The following is a 17731-nucleotide window of genomic DNA, read 5'->3' on the forward strand; positions in this document are numbered from 1 at the left end:
TTGTTTTAGTCCACAAAGATAGCCGTTAAAGTTTTTCTTCAATCGATTTATATTTTATGCGAAACTATTTGTAAACAATACAAGAACCATAACAGTGACAAAATGACTTCCATGGAAGTAAGTTCTGGATTGTTATTTATTAACTTGATGAATATTTATTACCTTTGTCGTAAGACTGATATGACAAATAGTCACTCACATACTCTTAAAGTATGAAGTTTGCTGTTTTCTTGAACTCTATCATGACCATCATTCACGGAGGTGAATGAATTCCCCCCAAGTTCGATGTCCCCCCCTCCCCCCCAATCCAAGTCTAAGTCTAAGCCTAGATCATGGCGTGGGACTGAACGAAATAGCCTTTCGTATATTCTCAGCAAACTTGCTAGATCCTTTTATGCTTATACTGTCAAAAGTAATCTTAGTGAATTCGTAGAAAAGCTGCACTCCTGTCATGTCTAATTCTCTCATTTTACGTCTGCTCTAGACTAATTTCACGTTGGTGTGACCTAACTGAAATTAATGGAGAAATATTTTTAGAACTTTAGACTTAGACTTAGACAAGAGTTAGACTAAAAATGCGCTATCTAGAATTTGTCATTTGTCTCAAATTAAGGGAGGCCTTCCAAAAGCTCCCCTTGCTAAGGGAAACAACCCAAATTCAAATATTCCCTCAACTAACCCTAAGAATAAATAAAACCTAGTATGTACCTTTAACTAACCCAAACACTAACACCCTGGCACCTTTGCCTTTACTTTTTACTAAGACTAAGATTAAGACTAAGACCTATCTATAACCAACCTTAATAGAAAACGCTGTAATTATTCCCAGACAGGGTCTGGCAATAACGAAAATTGGTTTTCCCAGACGGGGTCTGGCAATAACCAATTTTCGTTATTCCCAGACACATTTTTATTTTTGAAACTCTCTTTTAAACAATTATCCACATTCCAGAATATGGAATGTTTCGAAATGCACATTGAAATAAGTAAAGTTAATAGAATATCTATAAAAACATAAAATTAACCACAATAAATCAGTCATTACTACATATGCACAATATGCGTCGACTTTCAAGTGAAGTGGGTGTCATTCCTGAATGGTTAAGTAGTCTGCCCTGGAGGGCTTGTCAGAATCGACGTTGTGTGTTCGAATTCTGCTTCCGCCACTTAAAAATTTTTTTTTTTAAAATTCCATCTTCTTTAAACAGTCGTTGCAAGGGATAATGTCCCATCCATCCTCCCCCCCCCCCCCCCCCCGCCTCCCCTCACCTCTTTTTAAAAAAAAATTTCTCTCTCTCTCTCTCTCTCTCTCTCTCTCTCTCTCTCTCTCTCTCTCTCTCTCTCTCTCTCTCTCTCTCTCTTTCTCTCTCTCTCTCTCTTGGTTCCTTTCTAGCAAACTGTCATATTCATCCCCACTCCGATCTAAAAAAAGTATCTAAAATGAATAAATATTTAAAAAGCAAACAGACAGAAATATCCAGCGAGCGACCAAAATGGTCAGATAGAGGGAAAAAAAAAACAATAAAAAAAAAATAAAATAAAAACATTTTAAGAAATCCATGTTCAGAAAAGGAACAAGGCTAAACAAAAAAGGAGGAAAAAATAAAAAATAGAATTGCTCAAAAAAAAAAAAAAGAAAAAAAGAAGAGAGGTGGGGGGGGGGGGGGGGGGGGGGTAGCGAGTGATTGGATTCGAATCTGTGCAGCTAAAAGGAGCAAAATGAAAGGTGGTCTAACCCACTGAGCTGTCTATCCTCACCGCTATCGATGTATCTTAAAATTCATATATGAGCTAGACATTTTTCCACCACCTATGCTTCCTTGTTTTGATAGTTATTTTCATCTCTGATTCGAATATTTTGTTGGATCTAGTTTTTTAGACGTGTGATAATATATTGTATTGTCTTGTGTGAAGAAGACAGGAAAATAACTGGTGTTGTCGGTTTTGGGCTTTGGGGCGAACAACACCTTGGCCTAGGAATTCGTCAGCGAAATAAACAAATTCCCGGCCATCATCAATATCCCCAAAATACTCTTCAATAGTCGTAATGTCACTTCCTTCCTAATGACGCATGGTAACTTAGTAATACTGGCTCTAAACTATCGGAACAATGGCGGACGCCCGTATGAAATATTTCTCCGGCGAACATAAAGGGTATCCAGAGGAAAAAAACCCCATAAATTTGATCATGTTTTGACTTTTACACATTCTGATCACAAGGCATATGAAAAGTTCTAGCCAGCATGAAAAATAAAAAGTAATGATTTTCTTTGTTTAGAACCAAGATGGCCACCGTTGCTGGGCGGCGTGACATCAGACTATTGAATCGTATTGTAGCCAGAATGAAGAAATTATCGAAACAAAAGATGATCAATAAAGTTAAGAGGTAGTTAGGTAGTGAAAATTTTAATGGTTGGTGGACTATGAACAGATTTGATGATTAACAACTTTCTTCCTGGTTGAAAATAAAAAGACCAATTGCCAGTTTGACGTTTTCAGTTCAAAGTGACAAAAGAAATTTCATTGATCCATTTGCTTTAACTGGATTTGACATTTCATCACTATTTACTTTCATCTTGTGTTAAATATCACTTGATATTGACTGTTTTGTGACACAAATAACCACTGGCATTTTTTTTCAGAATATAATTTGGTATTTTTCACGCCTAGTTTGGCATTTTGCATAAAATCTTTATGCCAACTTGTTACATATGTCTGGGAATAACAAAAACTGGTTATTCCCAGACACCTGACAGGTGTCTGGGAATAAGGGAATAATGACAGCCAATAGAAAAACATCCTCTGACCTCGAGTTAACCCGTGTGAAAAGAAAAAAAAACCCCAAAAAAACCCCTAGGACTGCTTTGCACTACCTTTCAATACTTAAAAAATCAAAATGGCGGCGGATAATCAAAACAATGGTCATGTTAGGAAATTTTAAACTTTCACTCATCTTTCACATCAAGGTTTGTTCTAGAGTTTTTAAAATGCTACTATATATTATATATTGACAAATTGAAAAAATAACCTCCTGACAAAAGGTCCACGGTGAAAATACTGATTGAAAGAGATGCCAGACCTAGGAGCTTTCTGAAGGCCTCCCCAAATTAATGCATTTTATTTACAGTTGTTGTGTTACAGGGAAGAGTCTCTATAAATAAATTACTTTGATTTTGTAAATTATGCACAAGTTTAACCTCTCCCAGAATCTTGAATTGTTTGGGCATTGAGCTAGGCTTTAGTGTGGTTTAGTGGTATGACACTCGCTTTCGGAATGGAAGGTCCTGGGTTAGAGCCTTGCTCGGCGCATAGTTGGGTCCTTGGAAAAGGCTCTTTTCTTACATTTTCTCACCATACTCAGGTGTAAAATGAGTACCTCACCGTTAACAGCGTTGTCGGAAACAGGTGTCATGTCTCGTTCTACTTGCTACATGTTGCTGTCGGTCAGGGAGCCTTTGTAAAGCGCTTTGAGAATTTTATGTGGATATTGTGCTCTTTATAAAAAAGCTCAATACTCAAGGCTTTCCATGTTGACGGGTCATTTCCTCCTAATTTTTCTTTATGATTATGATTCAGAATCAAATCTCAATTCTTGTTGCTTTGAATATTCACTCTCAATCTGTTTTATAATCGTTTATGTGAGTTTAAGTCCTTATCTCTGCCATCTGCCATCAGTTGACCTTCATTGTGAAGATTTTGACATTTGTTACAATCAAAGTAAGACTGTGTTTTTGGACACATAAAAGGCAGAAGTAAATAAGATAAGTATGGGGTTATGGCTCAGTGACAGTTCGGAAGATATTGGTTATAACGGAAAACACCCTTAGAGCAAATAAATAGGCATATAGATGCTGTTGTTAAAATTGATAAAATTTTTCGCAGACATTATAAAACACATGGGAGATGAGTCTGTTTTTCAACACGACAATGGTCCTCCTCAGAGGGCACAGGCGACAAGAGATTTTGGGGAGGTTCTGCAATCAGAGTGCTTGAAACCTTGATCTTATTGAGCCCCTCTGCAACCTCCTTAAATAACAAACAATTGAATAACAATGCCAAGCAAGGAATGTTTTGGAACATTGTTGAATTAGCATGGAATGACATCACAGCACATATATAAATACTTCTTGATTAACTCTATATCGAGACTTGTCTGAGCATAGATTGGAAATCGTGCTGGCCATTTGCATCACTGACATTTTTGCATCAAATTCTTACTCTGTTTCCAAAGCAAAGCAACCCGACTTATGTTCTTCAAGTCGTAGTTACATCAGGAGTTTTCATGTATGTTGGTGAAATTCCGCTCACATATTATATTTTAAAGATTTTGCTCACTTTGTGATATAATTTTTGTCCAGTTTTGTCTCTTAAAACTCGATTGAATTTACTCGAAACAAATATCAAGTTACTTTTGCACATGTGTATATAAATAAATAAATTCCCTTTATTCATCCCTAAGGGGAAATTTTTCTTTAGGGTCTATTCCAATGGAAGACTGGAATAACCCAGGCGTCAGCCGCTGTGCAGCGCCGGAAATTGAGCTAAGGCTAGGTGACTTGCTCAAGGCCACACAACTCGGCGGGTAGTCGAACTCTGTACCTTTCAGGTACGAAACAAAGACGGTACCGCTGAGCCACGCAGCAATACAAAAAAAGAATTGAATTATGAATTGAATACAGACATTTTCATAATTAACTCAAGATTATACTTTTAATTGTGGATATTACTTTTCTTTTCTTTAATAAATGTGTAGAAGCGGCTCCAGAAGGAGCTCCAGGCTATGACCAGAGATCCACCAGTCGGGGTGAGAGTTGATAAGAACAGCCTCACCAGCTCCTTGGCAGAGTAAGAACATTATCTATTAATACACAATTCATATTATCTTGTTGTTGTTGTTGTTATTATTTTTATTATTATTAATAATAATTTTTAAATGATGCTAAGTCAATGGTACCTCAAAGTCAACGAAACAAAAACAGAAATAACATTAGTTGAATGGACCAAAAATGATTGGAAAAATGTCAGGAAGCTTGGGAACTTGATCAATGAGGAAGAAGGCATTAAACAAGGGAAACTGCTAGCACAAAAACCCTTTTGAGATCTATTAAATATCTGGTATAGGCAGGACATCATTAGCGAAAGCAAAGGAATACGCCTCTACGAAGCCCTTGTACTACCAATACTGCTCTACACCTGGGGTGCGTGGTGATTAACGAAAAAGAATTTAGACAGTCTTGACGTCCTACACAAAACAACTCTGTCGAGTCATCGGTGTGATATGGCCAGACAAGATTTGTAACTAAGATCTCTATGACCGTTGCAGAGTACGCCTTGTCAGTGATAGAATAAAAGAACAAAGATGGAAACTTTTTGGCCACATTCTCCGAAGAGACCATGATATACCGGCCCTGACTGCATTGAAGGAATACCTAGATGCTGGGAAGAAATACACTGGACGGACACCAACGTCTCTACAACAACACTAAACGCCGACCTGCAGACATACTATTGTCTGTTCTAATCAGCACCAAAATTTGTATCTTTACAGCTACAAAAAACTATTCCATCAAAACTAAAGATGGAACATGTTCTTCTCGCTCTTAAAACGTTGGCACAAGACAGGGACACATGGAAAAATATAACAAAGGAAATCCAAAAAGCAGAGTGCTGACAGTCGCACAATTCACAGCAAGCGTCCTTGAGACTGCGTAGTCCAGATCAATCAATTATTATTGTTATTATTATTATCTTCAATATTATTATTAAATTTTTATTATTATTATTATTATTATTATTATTATTATTATTATTATTATTATTATTATTATTATTTGATATGATGCCGGTATCCAAAAATTATATTACATTTAAAAAGTAGTCTTAGAGAATCATAAGGCACATAGAGCCAGACTTTACCATGGTTTCTATGGTCTTAATTGGAGATAAGCAATTGCTCACTACCATTTAGATAGGATGCTAGTCTATTGCAAAGAATTTTCCACCAGATGTATAAACCCAGCTACCTAACAATGGTGGGATTGATGTGGGATGGAAAGGGTGGGGGGTGGGGTGGTCAGGACAAATCTCGACTTCATCCAGGATTGAGACTGGTCCCTTCTTAGTGGAGTGCTCTACCGGCTAAGCTATAAAGAATACCAGATAGGATATGCAGGGCTGCCAACTGTACGTCAAAAATGCATATTTTAATGCTTTTTTCACCTTTATAAGATTATAAGCTTTTTCTCTTAAACTTTATCTTTGTTTCATGCTGACAAAACCGTAACATTTTAATGTAAATAGTTGTTGTTTTTTTTTGTTTCTCATAAGTTTTTTTTGTATTGCCTATATTTCCTGCAATATATAAAATAAAAATTAATATTTTAAAAAATTAGGTTTATTTGGTTTGTTTGCATTGCTTCATAATTTTATTTTCAAGTTTTCCGTAAACTTGTGGAAATTTTTCACCCTCTCAAACTTGTTATATGAATTAGTTATTTCCCAAATTACCCAAACATCAAGAAGTGAAATAACTGAAGGGTTCCATTATCAAATCTTGTACTTTTTCTCCAAATCTTTTATTTTTTCTAGTATTAAAGTTGGCAGCCCCAGAATAATTTCTTCATTGATTCAGTATTGCATTTATTACTTGTCACTATCATTAAAATGTTGTTATATTCATCAGAAATTAAAAATGATTTTGAAATATCAAATCTGAATTAATATTTCTTTACTGATGGATAAGCCAAAGGTTATGCAGTACTCGCGTAATTCATGTAGACCTTATTTGTCCCAATTTCACCCTACAGCATTATGTGAATATATATCTGATCAAAATAAACAACACTCATCTGTTTCAATTTAATTGTTTCTTGTCTACCAGATAGAAGAATAAATTGATATACAGGCCATGCCATCTTTAAGCACACCATCATAAAGCATGTTTTGGACTAAAGCACGCTAATTGTCTCTTACCGAATTTTTGCTATAAAAACTACATGCCCATTTAAGTTTGGCAACTTTGGCTTCAGGCACGCTTTGTTACAAGACTGTATCCGATTCTGATTGTTAATTGTTATTGCTATCCATTCCCTCATGGCCCTTTGAGCAAATGAGTCATCACAGCTGTAAGTGTGAGAAAAAGAGATTGAAAGAAGGTGAGTGAGGGAGAGAAAGGCAGACGCATGCACACAAGCACACTCACACATTCACACGCGCACACTTACAGGCTACACAATAACCAACAAAGAAAAATGACTCTTGAACTATGATTCAGGAAAATCATCGGATTATGTCTACTTTGAACTAAATCACGCTTCAGCATTAAGCACGCCAAAGCCTCCTCCTGGTGACCATACTTAAAGGCGGCTTGGACTGTATTATTTACCAGGAAAATAAAAATATTTTGCTCACTTCAAAACTGATTTTATGCAAACTTGAAACCCTCAAAAATATTTGCCACCAATCTGTGTTGACAAAATTTGGGGTACTCTGTGGTCATATGATGTTACTAAAAGCAGTTTATGGGAAAAGGTCTATAGTATGTTTCTCAAATATTATTCCTTTATTTCTTACAGATGGATCGTAGACATTGATGGGGCTCCGGGAACTTTATATGAAGGAGAACATTTTCAACTTGGTTTTAAATTCACATCTAGATATCCTTTTGATTCACCTCAGGTAAAATGTGCAAATTCAGGAAATCTGTGTATTACATCTATCGGACAGGAAGGCACAATTGAGTTATTTTTTAGAAAAATTGAGTCAGCCATCAAATGCGTAGTCGATTATATAAATGACTTAATCTATCTCATGATCTGTTTATATAAAAACTCAGAGGTTTGAATTTGCATATTTGACAACTTCTGTCCAAATTATTCAGCCTGGTTTGGAATGGAACAAAAGTTTTTAACACTGCTTGTATTCATCGAAAATCATTGTTGTCTGATTAAACAGTAGAAATTGTATATCGAGGGCATCTGAATCTAACTGTATAAGTATAAGTGTGAGGGAGGTGATTTTTGAGAAAAGTTAAAAGAAAAACATTGCCACTTCTGCAATAGCACACTTGTCCTCTGTGTGTTTAGATCATATGATATTCCCGCCAATTGATGGGATTGTGGTTGAGTCTTTGTTGGTTGCAAGGGTAAAGGAGGGGTTAGGCATTAACTATAAGCTAAATAAGTAGTTTTACTGCACATAATGCTTGCATAGTAAGATTTGGACGTCCTCAAGATATATTATAAATTCTGTTTCAGACATATTAGTCCAATTAAAGGGCCATTCAGATTAACTTTAATTTAGTCTTTTAGATCTATTGGGGCCCATGGAGCCGGAATTTATCTCAGTTTCTATAGCTTGAAATTGGCGATAGCAATTTCTTGCCCCACTTTGGATAGGACGCTATCTTGGTTCTAAACAAAGCTGGCTAGAACTTTTCATATGTCTTGTGATCAAAGTGTGTAAAAGTCAAAACATGATCAAATTTATGTTTTTTTTCCCTCTGGATACGCTTTTATGCTTGCCGGAGCAATATTTCATACAGGCGTCCACCATTGTTCCGATAGTTTAAAGCCAGTTTTACTAAGTTACCATGCGTCATTAGGAAGGAAGTGACGTTACAACGAGTGTATTCTAATTTTAAAAAAATAAATTTTCTTTTTTTTGGACTAGATTTAACATTTTCTACATTATCTGTTCCCTCCTGTAGGTGATGTTCATCGGCAACAACATTCCCATCCACCCCCATATATACAGCAATGGTCATATATGTCTATCCATCCTCACAGAAGACTGGTCCCCTGCTCTCTCTGTTCAGTCAGTCTGTCTTAGTATTGTCAGTATGTTGTCTAGTTGTAAAGAAAAGGTAAGAATACATACAAGTAAAAATCCTCGTGAGGTTGGGAGAGAGAGAGAGAGGAAAGTAGTGCTTCAGAGTCATAAGAACCTTGGAGCCGGAGTTTATCCTAGTTTCTATAGCGTGAAAAGGACAATAGCAATTGCTTGCTATCCTTTGGACAGGATGCTAGTCTATTTGCAAAGTACTTTCCACCAGACCTAACAGACCCAGCTACCCACTGACTGCTGGGTAGAGAGGGATTGGGCTTGGGTTAAAAAAAATTTTTTAATGAAAAAAAAAACAATAATAATAACAATTCTTGAGCTTTCATAAAAGAGCAATATTCACTAAACGTGCTCAAAGTGCTTTATAAGGGGTCTCAAGCCAACAATATACTTAGCATGTAGGACGAGATTCAATGCATATAAGGTAATATTACAATATTTTTTTTTTCGACATAGACATAGTTGTTAACGGTCACTGGGCATCGCTCAAAGTGGGCAGGGCTCGAACCCTGGACCTACCAGACTGATGGCGAGTGTCATACCACAGGGGTTGTTCAGGGTTCCACAACTGTATGTTCTGGTGCTAGGCAAGGACCAGGGACGGAGGAGGGACCAGGGGGGACCTTCAATTAAGAGTTTAAACAGAAAAGGTCTTAGAGCCAATTCCAATTTATCTTTTGCCACCATTTCGTCCTTGAGCAACACATCACAATAGCTTTTATTTGCCGACCAAAACGACAAGGACAAGCAGTAACTCCATGATAATGGTTTTAACTATTACATTTGTATGTCAAACATCAACTGACAGTTAAACTATCTCACATGGTGATAAATTAATAGGGTTATGTCCCTTATATTTTATAATTTAGAAATTATAATTATGATTATGATGTGTGGCAGGGGATTGACGGTAGATTACAGACATCATATAATATACATATTGAATGTAAGTGGAAATAGTAGCATGGCTCATAAACCATGTTAACTATAGTATAATATACTTATAGTTTTGTAATAGTATTTCAACTTATGAACATCTATAGAATAAAGCACTAATAAAATAGACACAAATGATAATAATAATGATAATAATAATAATAATAATAATAATAATAATAATAATAATAATAATAATAATAATAATAATAATAATAATAATAATGATAATAATAATAATAATAATAATAATAATAATAATAATAATAATAATAATAATAATAATAATAATAATAAGTTAGCATTGAATTCACAGTAATATCTCATTCCACTTTGAATAAGTTAACCAATAATATAAATTACCTTCAACCGAGAGAGAAAGTGAAACTTTACAAGTTTGAATTTTGAGAACTGGTTTGTTCTTTCTTGGATTTCTTAGTGTGTGTGTGTGTGTGTGTGTGTGTGTGTGTGTGTGTGTGTGTGTGTGTGTGTCTCAGTTGCAAGATCAACTGGTTTTATTAAATGGGCATGCCAAACAATTCTAACAATAGCCAATGAGAAAGAATGGTCATTTTTAGATGGCCAATGAGATTCAAATATTTTTGATTGACAACTGGGTTGAAGTCAAACGTAGCGGGAACGGCTAGAATAGGAAGTTTTGATAGAGATGTGAACCTGGGGGCATAAGCACACCTGGAGTCTTGTTTGGAGAAAGGATAATTAGCAAGAGATATGTAGACAATTGAACAGGCGAATAAGCCTTAAGTGGAAAGTGAGTGGTAAGAGATAGCATTCTGTTAACAATGGGAGAGTTTCCGATATCTTGACCAAATCCCTTAAGCAAAATTTAGAACAGTTTTATATTGACATTGGGCTTGATTGGAGAGGAAACTGTCCATGTTTTGAGTGTTTTAATTCAAGGTGTTAATTTCCCTTTTGCAAATATTGCTGTCCACTAAAAATTGATGGGATTTTGAAGTAGGCACGCGAACGAGTGAAAAATCGCTCGTCACAGTGTCATCACTCATTTTTTTGTTCCAATTTAATTAATAATGACAAAGAGATACAGCCTCAAACGAGTGGTGGGCGTGGCAGAAGTGGGTGTGTTGCTGGGGATGGTGTTGATAATGAATGGGAATGTTTTGGAAATCCTTTAGAGTGACTAATGAACTTTACTGAAAGTACAAGTCCAAAGAATATTGAGTTGGAATTAAGAAGAAAAGACGATTTCTTTGTTATTTTAGACTTCTATTCCCTGATATTGTACTGTCCTCCTTTTTTTCTCTTTATGATTTTTCTTATGTTTCAGCCATTTACTTAGCACATAAAATGCACACACACAAAAAAAAAAAATAGAAACACCACATCTTAAAAAAAAAATTATAATTACATACAATTGTCAATAATTTCCAGCCGTGAAATAATGTTTATTTTCTTTTAGGTCGGATTACAGGTCAAAATGTAGAGTAACATAGCAAATTTGCATATTAATTAGCTTTCCAAGATGGCTGCCATAGTCACATGGCCTAAGTTGCATATTTAATTGCGGTGACATGTTTACAAAACTATCCACTGCTATCCATGTGAATTTGATTTAATTGGGACTTGTATTATCTTACTGTATTACTTAAAGTAATAATATTGCCCATTTTGAACAGAATTTTGTCAAAATGCTTAGCAACTTGGAAAAAATTAGAGCCAGATTTGTCAGCAACTAAAGCTTTAAAGATGCACTATATAGACTATCAGGAAGGTACCATAATGTTTCTTTTTTGGGTATGCAACACGATAAGTAGTGTTCAGTCTAACTCACAGATCTGATAAGTGTGTATGAGATGGTGTCAGACAAGACAAGAAAAAAAACATCCCTTCTGACACCATTTCATGCACACTGTTCTGATTTTTTTGTATGTTTTTTTTAAAAATTTGTATTTTTCTTTCTGCACCCGGGATTGATTTCAGTCCCTTTGCCTTTGTAGCGAGAGCTCTACCAACTGAGCTATCGGGACCACCAGCAATAAGTACATACAATACATAATTTGTTCGGGAAAACAAACTCTACATAACAGCATTAAGTTCTTCTGACTTTAACGAAGATTTTTCTTCAAATTTTGTGATGTACAAAACAAATCTGAAAAAGAAAAAAAAAATTTTTTTCCTGTAGTTGGTAAAGAGGGGAGTTAGAATGGTTTTCATAATGCTAGTTATTTCTCTTCTTCTTTTTTTTATTTGTCGTCTAGAAATTACCTCCAGATAATGCTCTGTATGTCCGTACCTGTAGTAAAGACCCAAAGAAGACACGATGGTGGTACCATGGTAAGTAGCATACTAATGAAAGAGTGAAAATAGAGAGGCTTCGTATGGGAGCTCAAACAGACAATGGACGTTTCGGGTACAAACCCTTCGTCAGCACAACAATACACAAATTAACGTTGAAAACAAATAAAATATAATGCAAAATAACTTGTAAAGTCATGGTAAGTAGCATGGAAAAAAAACAAAACAAAACAAAAGTAAAAACAAGTAGTCTTTCAGAGTCATAATGGAGTCTTGGAGCCGGCATTTATTGTGGTTTCTGTAGTGTTAAATTAAATGGGCAATAGCAATTTCTGCTACCCCTTGGATAGGAAGCTAATCTATTAAAAAAGGACTTTCCATCACTTCTAATAATAGACCAAGCTAGCCAATGACTGTGGATGGACAGGGGGTGGCTCAGATATAAAAAAAATCTGGACTGCATAATGGATCAATACCAGTCTCTTTGCTTGTGAAAGGGGGGGGGGGGGGTGTCCCGATAATAGCTCAGTTGGTAGAGCACCCACCACACACGCAAAGGGACTGAACTCGATCCCGGGTACAGTCAAGATTTTTTCTGACCCCCCTGCCCACCCAACAGTGATTGGGTAGTTGGATCTGTTGATCTGGTGGAAAGTACTTTGCGATAGACTAGTGTCCTATCCAAAGGGTAGCAAGCAATTGGTATTGTCCATTTCACGTTATAGAAACTGGGATAAACACCGGCTCCATGGGCTGAATGGCTCTGAAGGACTACCTTTGCTTGTGAAGCAGAGCTCTACAACTGAGCTCTCAGCTATCAAGACTTGCACATAAATAGTGGCTGTCTTTATGGATAATATTTTCTTATATAGAAAAAGTGTACTTAAATAATTTGTGACCTTGACATTTATTGTGGTTTCTATAGTGTCAAATGGACAGTAACTATTGCATGCTACCCCTTGGATAGGAAACTAGATTAAATCTATGGCAAAGCACTTTCCACCAGGTCTAATACTAATAGACTCAGTTACCCAATCCCTGTGGATGGACATGGGGGGTCTGAAAAAAAATAATCTGGACTGCTTTTAGGATCAATACCATTTCCATTGCTTCCGAAGCAAGTGCTCTACCACTGAGCTCTCAGCTCTCGGGACTCACACATGAATACAGTACTTGCTAGATTCTAACGCACCCTTGGGAGAAGCCAAAAAGTGTACTAGAATCCTAGTGTGATGAAATCTGATGCCCATGGGAGGTAACGACTTATTATATTATATAGATAAAATTTGGGTCACCCACTTCCAGCGTTGTCTATTATTGCAGAGCATCCGGGAATTCGTTGTGCAAGAATCCAACAAGTACTGTAGTCGCTATTGTGTTGGATAATACAGTGACCTTTTGCCTTATTTACTCTCTTTCTTTTTTTTTTCATTTTTTTTTTTCTCTGTTAACTGAGAAACTTTAAAGGTTGTCTTCAATGTTTGATTTGGCATAACTTAAATGTTTAATTGAGCAGATTTGGCAAAGAAAACTATATCATCATTGATTTCATGAAACTGATATTTGATCACTTTAATGATATGTAAATCATACATTATATTGTGTATGTATTTTTAAAATAAAACAATATTTGGTAATAACTAGTGGTTTGGGAAGAAATCATGATTTTAGCACATGTGGGTATCCTTCATAACTATATACTGTGTCGATCTTTCCCCCCCTGTATGATAGCATATGCTGTTTATGATATTACGTGAAATTGACAACATTATCATGGTTTTATTTTTGTGAAAGACCCTCTCGTGTTTTGACTAAATTTAATGGATAGGTGAACCAGGATAATTTCTTATTTTATTTCATTCCCTCCTTTTGTAAAAATGGTTTTGTTGTTTATATATTTATTTATTTATTTAATTAATTAATTAATTTATTTATTTATTCATTTATTTATTTATTCATTTATTCAATAATTGATTTTTTTTCCATCTTTGCACAGATAATTCTGTATGATGTTGGGTGACTGCCATCTCCTTCAAAACATTGATATACCAAATCGATAACAAATCATCTCTCAAAGTTTCCATTCTTATACTATACATATTTTGTGTCGTGCGGATGGAAAAGCCAAGACCTGACTGTACATTGACAACAGAATGTGATATCCCAGGACCATTTAGCTATTTATTATGAAAATCATATAAATCATTTAAACAGTCATGACACACAAAAACATTCTCTCTATTTGGCCAATCGTCTCAAAATGGTATTATGGCCGTGTCGACTAGGTGAACAAAAATGAATATAACAGCTTCAAAAAAAAAAAGAACATAATCCCAAACATGAAAGCTGCTATTTTCATTTTTGTTTGTCATTTTTTACAGCCTCCCCTAGCAAATTAGTTTCACTGTCGATAGGTGCTGAAATTTGAATGGACAATCACATTTATGAATCCTGGGCTCAATATAAGCTCTTTATCAGTGAAAATGAATGCAATTTCCTTTGCTGCAGAAATCTAAAATTCTGTATATTTCTGATAATTTCTAACTCCAAGCTCTCTTATATTTAATGTTTGAGGTTACTGAAGGAAAATGCTTTTGTGTTTTGGGAGGTCCCAGGTTTAAGAGATTTTCCAAGATGAAGGTCATTTAAATCAATTGATATTTGAAGGACTAGTTTTCTGGCCAACTTTTTAAACATGTGTCTTTCCAGAGTGGCAGATAACTGGTTAAAAAGCATAATAGAAATGTAGCCCAAATGTTTCCTTTTTGACTGCGTTTTCAATTTTCAGTATCTTGTTTACCCTAAGATAAAAACAATTTGAGGCATTGGGTCGCATATTTGGATTTTATATATCATTGTTATCTTTTTTTTTGTACAATGATGGCTTTTGTTGTAAAAAAATATTTTTTTTATTTTTGTTTTTTTGGTTAAGTAATTTTCTTTTATTTGGTAAAGATCCTTTCGATTCAATACACCAAACAGACTGATTCTTCCTATTCATAATCAACAGTTTAAAAAGATAGTCATCTTGCATGGAGTTTATGTCTTTTAATATAATCATATTTCATTTTGTCACCAATTCCCAACCACATAAATTTATTCGTTTACCTTCATCTACCATCCACGTGTATCTGGTAAAGATTTTATAATGTAATGTGTAAATGGTGCGATAACACATTTTGGGTCTTTTCAGACACATTAAGAGAGATCGCAGTTTTAAGAACTTAAGCATTTGAAAAAGAATAGTTGTATGTAGTTGAAAAACTTAAAATATTTTTATCATTGATTATTTATATCCATGCATGTCAATATTATCAAATGGGTCGACATTCTCCTATTTGGCTGACAGTTTAATTTTTTAACTCTCCCTTTTTAACCCTCCTCCCCCCTCGCCCCATCAAACAATAAAATGCATTGTACTGTCTTATTTAATGGGAACAGCTGATTACCTATTTTGTCAGTTATATGACATCAATGTTCAACTCTAATCACGTACTGGGTAGGGTACTTTGACCTCCCATGGTGGGCCGGAGGTCACTTGCTGTGTCTTCTATCCCTTTATATCTGTCTTCCAAGTTGCTCTCTATCTTTGTCTGGGTGGGGTTCCTACCTCCCATAGTGGGCAGGGAGGTACATACTGTGTTTTCTATCCCCCTATATCTGTTTTCCAACTTGCATTATGTCTTTGTCTTGGAAAGAGATTACTTGGTTTTGTCCTGGCCCTGGCCGGAGTCCTAGCTGGGAGGGAAACAGTCAAATGCATAGTTATTGTTTTGGGAGATGATATTTTTTTCCTTGTAAATCATCTCTCTGTTATGTATTATTATTTTTATTTTGAATGTATAATGTAAGCATTTGAGTGTGTTCCTCTTTGTGGGATTTTGTGCTTGTGTCTGGATGAGACTTGTAGGTGATTTCAAACTAAGTACATTGGTGGTATGCTCTTGGAATCTACATCCGATCCCTATTTGTTCTCAGTTCCCCTTTGTCTTACTTTTTCTTGGGTGCTTTAATTGTAATTCTAGAACTTTTTACTATCCCATTTTCTTCCTTTTTACTGGCGCTGATATAACCTAAATGTGTTGCAAGCGCCGTAAAACCCTTAAAAAGAAAACAAAACAATCTATCTTTCTCTTGGACTGCGATTGTTTGGTTTCGTCCTGGCCCTGACAAGAATCCTTAGGGGAGAGCCAACTGCATAGTTTTTGAGAGATGATATTTTTTTCCTTGTAAATCATTTCTCTGTTGTGTACTATTATGATTTTTATATGTACTTTGTAAATATTTGACGGTATTCCTCTTAGAGGGGACCTGTGCTGGAGTTTGGATGAGATATTTAGATACTCTCAAACTAAGGACATTGATAGTATGCTCTTGGAATATACACTTGTTCCCTAATTGAACTAATTTCCCTTTGTCTTACTTTTTCTTTGTTGCTTTAATTGTAATTCTATAATTTTTTGACTATCCCATTTTCTTCCTTTTACTCGCACTGATTTGACTATAATGTGTTGCAAACGTTGTAAAACCCTAAAAAACAAACAGACATCCAATCACGCAAGTGCTAGATACAATTTCGTATATTTTTTTTTATGTGACATTGGATATATATCAATGACCTTGGTTTCAAACTGTTCCACTCCAATAAAATGTATTAAAAAAAGTTTTAGGCAAAGATCACTCTTCAACCAATTATGCATCAAGTCTATATCTATTGGGTAAAACTATCCAATGAAAATGCTTTATTTTGGCATGTGACATTGGACCATTACAACAAATAGTAGTTTTTAAATTATCTGCATAGTTGAGTTTTGGGTTTTGAATGGTTTGTAACTGAGGCCATCGCTTTCATATATAGAATTTGAAACAGTCCAACATCATCCATAAAAGTGAAAATACCTTGTCACACGAGGAATTCATCTGAAAATGTGGCTATGTGATCTAGTAATATGGCACTCGCTTTCGGATTGGAAGGTTCTGGGTTCGAGCCTCACTGGTTCGAGCCTCACTCGGAGCTTAGTTGAGTCCTTGGAAAAGGCTCATTGCTCACATTCTCTCACTGTACTCAGGTGTAAAATGAGTACCTGGCCGTTAACAGCATTGTCTCTGTCCGAAACAATTGTAATATTTCCTAATAGGCATCATGTCTCGTCCTACATGCTAAGTGTTGCCATTGGCCAGGGACCCCTTGTAATGCGCTGTGAGCACGTTTAGTGCATATTGTACTATATAAAAGCTCAATTAAAAAAAAAAAAAAAAGAATATGTTGGAGGCTAGTGTGGCTACTGTCAGCAACTAAAATTAGATAAATGTGTTATTGTACCTGACACTTACACGCTCTGATTAGATTTCCATGCTGACAGTATGCTCTGACTGCATGCATTCTATACTATAAGTGAGTATAAGTGACAAGCCATGGATTTTATTATATACTTATTATTCCTATTTGAAGATTAAAAAAAATAAATTGAAAACGTGTTTTCAAACCATTTTTATTTATTTTGCCGCTTTGAAGATTACCCCACCCCACCTTTCTCCTGAACCACAGTAAATTTCTCATATGAAAATGACTAAAATAACTCAAACCAAAACATATATAATATAATGCATTTTTATGTATCCACACTACTCAGTGTGTTTCACCATGCTTTATTTATTTCCCCATATAACCATGTTT

The 17731-nt window shown here is 35.4% G+C and overlaps 1 protein-coding gene across 1 annotated transcript; it reads left to right on the forward strand.

Moving 5' to 3' along the window:
• Nucleotides 1-52: 52 nt before the first annotated feature.
• LOC144962494 (ubiquitin-conjugating enzyme E2 W-like) lies at nt 53-17583 on the forward strand. The gene is made up of 6 exons (XM_078895485.1): nt 53-117; nt 4754-4845; nt 7575-7677; nt 8708-8863; nt 12018-12093; nt 14051-17583. The coding sequence occupies exons 1-6, from the start codon at nt 103-105 to the stop codon at nt 14062-14064; spliced, it is 456 nt and encodes a 151-aa protein (XP_078751611.1). The 5' UTR covers nt 53-102; the 3' UTR covers nt 14065-17583.
• The last annotated feature ends 148 nt before the right edge of the window (nt 17584-17731 follow it).

Source organism: Berghia stephanieae, chromosome 1, assembly GCF_034508935.2.
Source record: "Berghia stephanieae isolate SIO BIC M18660-M18661 chromosome 1, UCSD_Bste_1.3, whole genome shotgun sequence".
NCBI classification, from domain to species: Eukaryota; Metazoa; Mollusca; class Gastropoda; order Nudibranchia; family Aeolidiidae; genus Berghia; species Berghia stephanieae.

Excerpts from the sequence above, each read along its gene's own strand:
- LOC144962494 (XM_078895485.1), top strand. Across the intron at positions 4,846-7,574 it reads CTCACCAGCTCCTTGGCAGA|ATGGATCGTAGACATTGATG; the intron begins GTAAGAACATTA and ends TATTTCTTACAG. Across the intron at positions 7,678-8,707 it reads ATCCTTTTGATTCACCTCAG|GTGATGTTCATCGGCAACAA; the intron begins GTAAAATGTGCA and ends TCCCTCCTGTAG.